Source organism: Oryzias melastigma, linkage group LG9 (genome assembly GCF_002922805.2).
Source record: "Oryzias melastigma strain HK-1 linkage group LG9, ASM292280v2, whole genome shotgun sequence".
Lineage (NCBI taxonomy): Eukaryota > Metazoa > Chordata > Actinopteri > Beloniformes > Adrianichthyidae > Oryzias > Oryzias melastigma.
This window is the reverse complement of record NC_050520.1, coordinates 7,868,791-7,879,872: the sequence shown is the minus strand read 5'-3', so window position 1 is coordinate 7,879,872 and position 11,082 is coordinate 7,868,791. Positions and strand designations below refer to the sequence as shown.

Genomic DNA, 11,082 nt, shown 5'->3' with positions numbered 1-11,082 from the left:
AGACTTTAACATTTTTGCTTCCTCTGTTTCCTCGTTGTGGTTATCAAGCCCTATTTTCATATTATTCAGAAAGATTTTCCGTCGGTTGCCAACATTTATATCCACAGAGCCTTGTTGTACCTTTAAAGAATAAGTGGTATCACAAAAATAAGCATTTGTGCATAATGAAAGACAAGAGTATATACACATAAGATGCCATCTTTTAGAGAGCAGAGAGAGTGTCAAGGTTGGTCATGCGGAGAACCAGATGAAGACTAAAGATTGCTCTGCCTTTAAGAACTCATTCAGACAGTAAAGCAGCTGTGGATGTGGAAGGGGTGGGGGTTGATTCTTAAAGCAGTACTGATTCAAATCATAGATGATGTTTTGAATGTTGGAAAAACCTTAATCTGTAAAGAGCGAACAGCTGTGAAGCACAATCCTCAACGCACAGATGCAGAGAAAGGATTTTTGTGAAAGTGTTTAGTGCAAATACAGCTGGAGGAGGTTTGCTTGTGACGTCTGATCTGCTTTTACTGGAGTTGATACCTTAGATTTCTGTCCCTCTCTCAGTGACTTTACATGGAGCCACTTCTGTTCTGACAAAATGGGGATGTGGAACTCTGCAAAACTCTGTGACAGGTGAGAGAATGCAAGCAGAGCGCTTCTGCATTCGTTTTCCTGGTGTTAAAGAGTAAAACATTTCACTCACACCATTTCCAGAAGGCTTACGTCACCTTATTTAACAACACTTTGATACAAATGCAGGTTTAAGGCTTTCAAAGCTAAAAAAGTATGACCTTTTTGTCAAAAAAACAGTTCTTGTATTCCTTTTAGAAGCTAATTCATCATAATTATTATGTTGTCATTAATTAGTAATGGTTGTGGCAACATGTATGCATTTGGAGTTTACACTGAACATAGTACAGTACAGTGTTCCCATGTTTATTGCAGGTGCTACATTCTAAAAATAACCTTCAATATGCAAAATCCACTTTTTTTTTTTCAACTATTATAAATGTTTTAAGTCTGTAAAACTCCTCAGCACAACCTTTACATTCTTTTAACAGACATATATTAACTATTCTCACCAGTTTAAACTCTAAAAGTTCAAACCGTCATAGAAAAATAATTCCAAAAACAAAGATCTGATCACTATCAGAGTTATCTAAATTTAGCAAACGGGACGCATTACGTACAGGAAACACGGAAGAGAGAAGAATGATTGATAGTGGCCTACAGCCAATCAGGTTGCAGAACACAAAATGCTGCACAAAAAAAAGCATGCAAATTGCAAACCAAAGAAAAGAAAAAAAATACAGAGACCACAAAACGGGGACTGCTTTAAATGGCATTATGTGTAGTTTTATTCATCAAATGAACAGATTTTTTAAGCTATTCTTTCTGTTGTGTTATGGTGACTGAGCCCGTCTTAGTCTGACAGTGGCTGGGGTAGGCTCCAGCAACATAATGAACCTGATAGGGATGAAGCAGGTGTGGAAAATGGATGGATGGAGTTTTTTACATTTGTGTTTTTTTTGTCTACCAAAAAAAAAAAAAATCACAAGTGCATCTAAATTTAACATATTTTCTCTTTTCACACTGTATTAAAGACCCAGTCTAATTTTTTTTTTTGGGGGGGGGGGGTTTAACATTTTTTAATTACATTTTTCTCAGGATAGAGAACATCTATTTATAAAATGAATCTTAAAATTGCAATTTTTGAGTATGTCTTTATTAAAATAATTGGAAATCAGGAGTAGGTGCAAAAACAGTGTTGGAAAAATCTTCTAACTCTCACGTATGAGCTACTACACTAAGCTCCCTGCTCCACTCCATTCTGATGCATCAGCTCTAAACTGTACAGCTGGATAGCTCCAGTATTGTTTGCCATTTATGTTGCACCGCTAATAATAGGTTAGGGTGAAGAGAAAAGAGCTGGCTAACTCCATAAACTCCTGCTGCTCTTTCTTTTTAATGGCTAAAAATTGCATAATTGTAATTAAAAGACCACTGAGAAAATTTTTTAAAATAGATTAAAAGGATGATTGGGGTGAAATTCTGGTATTTTTTCAGATACAAAATGCCTATTCTGTCTTTAAAGTAAGGATTCATAAAGTCATATGTGTTGTTGTTTGTGTCTGAATGAGGCTCCTGTGGGACTCCTCCTCCTGCCTGTCCTGTGGTGCAGCAGTGCGAGATTCTCAGAAGAACCGCCATTAAGGATGAAAACTTTCAACAATGGAGTGCACTTCAAACGCTGTTAGAAACTGCTGATGTCACAATACTCTAGATCATTGACCAATCCATCGAGCATCATCGGTAAATTAGGTATCCAGGGGTCCCTCCTCTTTTCTAAAACGCTATAATGTCTCACTGAAAATATCGACTTTATAGATCTCGCTTGTGTTTGATCCCATTTCTGCTGGGTGAGCAGTTTTTATCTTCTGAAGCTGCGCCAGTGGTTGGTCTCACAGCAAAACAATCACAGCAGGCTGCAGGCTGCAACAACATGCATTCAAACACAAATGCTCCCATTACAAGCCATAAAAACATCATTTTACCAACGTCTCTGCCGCTAAAATCAATGCTCCTGAACACTTTTAGGATCTCCAACACTGTACCCACTCCAAAGAGACCCAAAGATGCGCTTAAAAAGAAAAAGTTAGTGTCTAATATTGACTAAAATATATGCAAACAGCAAACATATCTGTTGTTAATACAGGTGACATCAGTAATTATACGGCATCTCAATATTTAGCCTTAAAAATCATATTTTGATAAAAGAAAAGCTCAAAGTCTATTGTAAAATTTCAATTGAATCTTCCTTTAAAACGTTTCCAATCCTTTTTGATTTTTGAGCTAAAGCAATTTGATTAAATATCAAATAATCTGCCAGACTTTCATTCTAAAAGTGTTTTTGTTATACATTTCTCTGAAGGGACTAAAATCGAACAAAGGGGAACTTTTATTACAAAAACATTAACTTGTGATTTTAAAGCTAAAAGAAAAAGCAGTTCTTTTCAATAAATAACTTTAAAGGAAATTATTTTTACAAATTGAAAAACAAATTGATTTTATTTATCATTTTCACTTGGCTAAATTTATTTAATTTGATAGACAATTTTCACTGAGTACCATCATTTCCTTTAAACTGATCTGGAAGCTTAACAACATACTAAAACAGTCAAAACATTAAAGCCCAACTCTGACCACCTTTTAAACCACTGGACAACTGTTCTTAGTGGTCTTTTAGTTATGAATATTCAGTTTTTAGTCAAAATAATAATTTTAAAAAAGAGTAATTTACTAGGATGTACTTTTTGCTGAGCTGCAGGAGTTCATTAGGAATTCAACTTTGAGTTTTGGAGAGGATTGTTTGCGCAGAGTAAGCCTGCCACCACTTCCCATCATCCCTTTGTTTGCCTACAGCCCCTCAAAACCCAAACCTAGCATTAGGTTTGGGTTTTGAACAAAATGACAAATTTTGAAGTTATCCATTTTGTACTAGGCGTCCACTCAGGCATGGAAAACAAAGACGTACATGGACCTAGTCATTTACAAGTGGACACTTTAGAATGGATCAGAGCACGGATCTTGTGGTTTGCTGTCGTAGGTTCTACGCCATATCTACAAGTTTTTTCAAATCACACTGTTTTAAAGTCCATGTAGACTAAAGGAAAAGTGTAAACATTTCTAAGATTTCTGCTGAAGCACAAATCTTTCTGCTGTTCACCCTCATTCATCAAATATAAATTTCAATATTTCAGTTGACATTCAGATAAAAGACACTTACATGTTTGATGAAGTACTCAAGAGTGGCATAAGCGATGGCGATTCCATCATGAGTGCTTGTCCCTCGTCCCAGTTCATCCAGGATGACCAAAGAGCGCTCCGACGCACGGCAAATGATCTCCGAAGCCTCTGTGAGCTCCTCCATGAATGTGCTGCGCCCTTTGTAGATGTTATCTGAAGCTCCCATCCTGAAGCATAAACAGGCGGGAAGTTAAAGACCCACTAATGAAAGTCATATTTTTGGTGTGTTTTTTAACATGCCCCGTAGCATTTTTATAATAATGGAGGACATATATATGATAATTTAAGATTAAAACCTTATTTCTGAGTGTTTCTGATTTCAAATTGTGTTGGATCAGGAGCAGATTAATCGATTTGATAAAGCTCGGATTCGTGACGCAGCAACTGGTATGGGCCAAAGGTTCCTTTCTCCTCTGCAATTCTGAATCTTCCACAAGCAGACAAACAGATCCATTTGCTTCTTTGTTTTCCTCTTCTGAGCTGCCATACGGCTGATATTGTTCGCCTTTTTTTTGTGCAGCTAAATTCCAAGCCAACTGTCCCGCCCACAAACCAAAATCGAATTTCTAACCGGCTATCACAGGGTTCTTACAAGTTTCTTCAAGTTAAATTTAAAACTTTTTAAGACCTTTTTAAGGCCATGCATGTCAAAAATTAAGACCAATTCCTCAGGCTATTTTTCATCTTAATCACTTATTTCCAATTTGTGATCAAACTTGTAGGTTCTTATCTTGTTTGTGGTCTGTGCTGTGATGTTTTAGAGCTCTTCTTTTACTTTTTTTTTCAAAACGGTGGGGGGTATTCAGTGTATTTGTGCGTAACAAATGGTTTTCCTAATGTCTGTTTACATTTTTGATCAAATGAATATTGATGGAAAATTAATTTTTTGACATAAAATATGAAATGGAAATGTTTCAAGCAGCAAAATTTTTAAAACTCCCTTATCAAAATTAATGTTTTTTAAGGTGTTATTTCCAAATTCATAAATGTAATGATTGTAAGACTTATTAAGGACCCCCAGGAACCCTGCTGCTACGACACTGTGGGGAATATGTCTTAAAAATGACAAAGGTATTTTGATTTTGGCTAAAAACTGCATAATGATAATTAAAAGACCACTGGGATTGATTCTACAATAGATAAAAATGTATAGTGTGAGTGGGACACAAAGAGAAAGTACTGTGCAGTATTACTGCTTTTGTAACTATCTTTGCGTACATTGATTCCTGAAACCAACACAACAAATTTTCACAGCCAGAAAGAAAGTGGATAACTACATGTTTTCTGCTATGAATTAAAAGTGTTTATTTTATGAGGCATGAAAGCAACATTTCTAAAGATAAAATTATACAAAAAGAAAACTAGGTTTTAAAGATCCAGTATTTTAAATCATATCCACGATTTCAATTAAAGGAGTTGGCTTAAAATTAGGACAAATTTAAAACATAAAATGAGGGACTTAATATTTTGTACATTTTAAGATATAAAATAGAAAAGCATTTCATTTGAAGTCACGGCCACATTTTTTGCATGTCTCCGCAGCCCCTCAGACCCACCTCCTCAATCTGTCTTTTGGCTGCTCTGACTGACATTCTGCACCTTTGAATGAACCACCAACAGGGGTTACCATGGTTACACCACACATGCTATACAGGAAAGAGGAGTGGCAGACATGCTGTGGCATTTCATTCGCAAATACAAGGTGTGTGTCTTTGTGTGTGCTTTAAAGTGAAGGGGAACTGTGACAGATCTCGCACTAGAAAGCAGAAATATTAGAAAGAATTTGATCATCACGTCCGTCCAGTTGATGAGGGAACGCTTTCTGTTGCCTCCATCCAAAGAAAAAAAAAAAAAAAAAAAAAACGGCAAAGCAGAAAATAAATGCATTTATAGACTTCAATAAATAAATAATAAAATAAAAATTAAAAACTCACTTTCAAACACCTCCATCTACATGTTTTTGCATTTTTTAAGATTTTAGAGCTGAAACGACATTTCATAATGCTGCTAAGGCTGGTAAAATCCTCTAATCTTTTACTTTAAAATGAGTGACATTTAAAGGAGGAGTCTGGAAGGCCCACGCTGCCTTCAAACTTGGCCTCCATGAGAAGAAAACTGTTTCACGGATACAGCAGAAGGGGAGGTACCAGAGAAGACTGAAATCATCTATAAATATGCATGAAGGTGTCACTTTGTAAATAATGTCATCTGCGACTTTGAGCTCAGTCCAAATTTGTGGCGCCATTTTAAATCCTGAATTTCAGCACATCCTAACCGATTTAGAACTGCATGTCCTACTTAGTGGTAAAGTCCTCTCCATATCTGTGCACCGCCTACAAGATGGCACAGGCGCTCTGACACGGGAGATTATAAAAACTCTGGAACAAATGTGTCGGTGTGTGCTGCATTTTTCCACATGCTCAACATGTGTAAAACACCCACCTACGGTAGGTGTTTCTGTTACCCAGAGACTCGTTGGCAGGAAAACACAACACTTTGGGAGATGAATCAAAATTTCAAAAGGAAAAAAGTAGATTAAAAAAAGGGTTTTTTGAAATTATTTTTTTAGGAAAATGTAAGAAAGACTAAAAATGAAATCACTGCTACAAGTCTACGGTCAATTAAAGGTGCTCGCAAAAGACCGTTTTACATTCTGCTTCCTCTCACTGTTTCCATAACAACCATGAAGGCATGGAAGAATGCGCTCTACAACCTTCAGGACTCAATGCCGGCAAGAAAGCAGAACAGCTGCATGTGTGCGCTTCTACGCGCGCGTCTGTGAGCTGCTGCGAAACACAAACATGCACTCCGGGCTGCAGCCATGCTCCAAGAACAATCACTAACAGCATTATCCTCAAACTGCTGTCAGGCAGAGCAGCAGGAAAATGAAACTGCTGTCAGGCAAAACACAGGTTTAATCTAGTTTAGTCCCTTTGTCCTGTTTTACAATGAATCCCCGACACCAACATAACATCTCTTAAAACACAGCCGGGATGGATGTTCCCACTTTAAAAAAAAGTCTGCCTTTTTTTCTCTTGTAATTCATACTGCTGCGTTAATGGTAAGAGACACAGCGATAGGAATGGATTGAAAACACAGAGGCAGACTTTCCTCTGCTCTTTCTCTGATTGATAGAAAGAACACAAACTGTCTAATTAGACGCTAACAGGACAACCAAAAAAACAGAGGAGATAAAGAGAGACCAGAACATGCCCTCTGGGGATATCAATTAGCATTAAGTTCAGTGACATAGACAATATTAGCATCTAACCCTAATCAATTATCTGTAATCAAAGGACACTCAAACGAACACACAAACTGATTCATAAAATTTCATTTTCAAATCCATCTAATAACAGCTTTTTGTTTTTTTATGTGAAAAAAACTGTAAAACGTTGTGCCCAGTGACTGAATACTAAAGTGTAATCTAGCTGTATCCGACGGCTTCCAGTCATTTGACTTCATGTTTCAAAAATAGTGAATGTAGTGAATAATAAATAGTATATTGAATAGTAATATGGAATCGCCAAATAAATAGCGAATAAAAGTCTACTAACACTTTATGAAACTTTTTCCAAATATGTCTTTTTTTTAGCTTTAGTTCTCCATGACTCTGCTTGGTGCAGTGCGGTTCATGTGTTGTCCCTCTTTATCACTCCCCTCTGGGGGAGCAGGAGAGATGGTCTGTGCTCCTATTTTGGGCCGTGGACCTCGCCTCTGGCTTGTCTCGCGCCTCAGCTATCCCCCAACCTCATCTGGATGAAGGAGTGTCTGTGCTCCTGTTTTTGTCAGTGGACCTCGCCTCTGGTTCGCCTTGTGCCCTCAGTTCCATCTGGATGGAGGATCGTCTGTGCTCCTGTCCTTGCCCGTGGACCTCAGCTCTGGCTTGTCTCGCACCTCAGCTATCCCCCAGCCTCATCTGGATGAAGGATCGTCTGTGCTCCTGTCCTTGCCCGTGGACCTCAGCTCTGGCTCTTCTCATGCCTCCCAGTTGCCCCCCAGCCCCATCTGAATGAAGCACATCTGCTACACTTGTCAAACATGTAGTTGTAGAGTTAGACAAACTAACTCTTCTTTAACAGTCCCGGCAAATAGTTATCTGTCCTGGGAGAGGATCCCTTTTTCATGTGGACTCTTCCCTGAGGTTCCTTCTATTTTTTTGGTCTCAGAATCTGTTTTTTTGGGAGTTTTTTCTTACATAGGAGGAGGGTCTAAGGGTTAAGATACCCAGGTTAGTTTAGTCTGTTTAGTTTAGTCTGTTTAGTTTAGCAATCAGTTGTTGTCTATATTTTAGGATTTATTTTATGTTCTTGAACAATTATGGGTGTGAATCCTGTTGAAACAACTGTGTTGTGACATTGGGCTATATAAATAAAATGAAATGGAATTAATGCATTTAGAAAGCAAATATTTAAACCTAAACTTGTTTAAAAATGAACTATTTCACAATAGTTGAGGTTTTCAACTACTTCCTTCATATGAAAATTTAAAACTCAATTTATTTTTGCAAGATTACTTCTAAAGAAATAGAGCAAGTGACAAACTGAAAAGTAAATATTTTCATCCGTCTGTCATCAATGATCATCATCGATCACTATGTCTCACATCATCGATTGGAACGCAAGAATGCAGAAAGCAATAGAGACTAGGACTTAACTTTATTAATCCCAAGGGAAATTATTTATTTATTACACGAAAACAAACAAATAAATTATTGTTTTTATTATTTATGTTTATAATATTTTAAGGTTTGTTGATCATTTCTTTAGCTTTCCAGCAACTTCCAACTTATTACAATCATTATTTAGTTAAAAAAATGTATTTAGTCCTTTCTTTCTTATAATAGATTTCATCTTCAGGTCATGAGGTTTTGTTCCTTTATCATTTTTTTCAAAAACTTCATAAATGATTAAAAATAAAAAAAAATCAAATAAACATAAAATATCTATCTTTTTTTACTTTTAGTATTTATAAGAAACCCAGATTTTTTTTCCTAAACATTCATGAAAATACATTTTTACTCCTCAGTGTTTTTAGCGTTTTTTTTTTTTAATTCAGCATATTAACCAAACACACAAAGGAGATTTTTTTTCACACTTTTGTGTGAAACTTGAGCTTGAGTTTTTTTGCTTGATGTTATTAGAAATTCTTGTGTTAAAAAAAATCCGATAATATAGTTTTGAATGAATAATCAGCCTGTTTTTTTTAATTGCCAAACAAAATAAATGAAAACAATCCCTAAAAACCCATATTTTGATGAGTTGAGCATGTTAAGCTACTTACAACAACAGCCAATATATCTCCCAGCATTTTTTGCTTTTCCCACATAAATTATTAAAACTCCTCAACCCTCAAAATCATCATTTTCAGTTAAACGGGTCAAATAAAAAAATTGACAAAAATCAAAAACCTCCAATATTTTCCCATTTTTGAGTGTGTGCATGCATTTTTTTTTTTTACATGCATGTTTTGTACACAGAGACACAGATGCTTTACGTGTGCAGACAAGTTTTTGGCTCCCACTGGTTTAATACATTGGAACATGCTTAAGCTCACAAAAAAAGACAATTACACACATCTGCAAGCCATTACATCTAATAACACGGTACAGAGGGGCCCTAAGAAAGCAAACACTGGCTTGTGTTTCAAGCTATCACGTTTGGTCGGGATTGGAAACTTCATCCACGCCTCCTCGACACTCATCATAAGGAGAATAATCATAAGGAAAACTGATCCTCAACAAAGCCTCATTATCTGAGGGGTTTAAGACTTGGCGTGCGCCCAACCAGATCAAACCATAATGAAAAAAAAATAATCTGACTGTTCAAACAACTCTTGTCCATTTTTCCCCACTCCTTAAATACCTCCTCTCATGTGGTTAGCAACAAAACGGATTATAAAGGATTAGTCTGAGTGTCAGATCTAAAAATAAACAGTGTCAGACAGAGGAAGTGACACTAAATGAAGTAAAAGACATTTGTGTCTTAATAAGTGACTGCATATTGACTGATATTCTTCTCATGTTCACCATTGATGTAAACACAGACAAAAATAAAACCCTCCGGGAGTCCCTTTTTGACTTGATGTTTGCATGTCTATGTATTTGAATAATTGATTTGATTCACATTCAGCCACAACACTGCAAACAACTGAGGAAAAAAATGTGTTAATGTTAGTGTGGCTGCAGGAAGAATTTGCAAGGAGTTAGATTTGTTGCTAAAGCGTGTCCGTGGCTTTAGCAACAAATCTAAAATTTGACTAAATAAAGTTCCATTTGAACATAATGAATTATGCAGCAACTCTAAGTCACAAATTACACCAAAAAATAAAAAATATAGTTCAAAAAGGAATATGTTGAGCTTTTTTTTTAGCTGCATTGCTTGCTTTTTAACCGTTGACTCTATAAGAGAACTGGACTGAGTGAGTATGACATCACTTATAGAAAATGCCTTACTTCTGGCTCCAATGAAATGAAGCCAATTTAGTCGCCAGTTTGCCACCATTTGCAGCCAGGTTAATAAGTAGTGATTGTTCTGAGTCAAACGTTCATGGGTGGGAGACAGGGGGCACCACAAGATTTTTCCAAGTCATCCGATCAAGAGAATCTGGCCACAGAGAAAAAATACGGCGCTTGAAAATAATTAGTCGGAAATCCCTCCCCCTGCTGGAGCCGGCTGCAAAAACACATCATTTGCGCCTGAAATCATTGGCCGGAAGTCCTCAACTGAACCCCCTGTTTTAAGCTTTCGACCTTTTTTCCCTTTGACAAACCAAAACTGCTTACGTGATCAGCTGATTCACAGAGTAAAAAACAGTATTTCTCCAGCGATCAGCAGATTCACAGAGAAAAAGCGGCATTTCGTAACATACAGTTACAGTTTATTCACATTTAAAAGCTTAAAAGTTGATATTTCTGAAAAGTTTTTAAAATATCTTTTCTGAAAGGGTTTCATAAAGTTTAGAGAATTTCCGCTCACGCAACCAGCTAAAGTTCAGAAATTTCCACTTCCTGCTAGAGACTTTTTCTGATCCCGTTTTGCATGTGACCAGAGGCCCCTCCATCTGATTAACCAGTTTCACAAAGTAATATTTGCAACAGAAGTCGATGGGATTTTGGCTTCTTGAAGCCAGCAGGTACTTCCTGTCTGGAACACGAGGGGGGAGGAATGGCTCATTGCAGGTCTCATATACAGTCAATGTTCTTAACATGTTCATTTTTTTTAAAAGAAAATTTACAAAAAAACATTCAAAGTTAATTAAAGTCCCCCTTTGGCCTCAGTTTTAGTC

General features: G+C 36.7%; 1 protein-coding gene across 2 annotated transcripts in view; it reads right to left on the bottom strand.

Moving 5' to 3' along the window:
* The window catches only part of msh3 (mutS homolog 3 (E. coli)), a 50,691-nt gene that overhangs the window by 12,531 nt on the left and 27,078 nt on the right, over positions 1–11,082 (bottom strand). For both annotated transcript variants that reach the window (XM_024276196.2, XM_024276193.2), the window contains exon 21: positions 3,776–3,962. In XM_024276196.2, the coding sequence (XP_024131964.1) occupies positions 3,776–3,962 (187 nt within the window). The remainder of the gene's footprint in view (positions 1–3,775; positions 3,963–11,082) is intronic.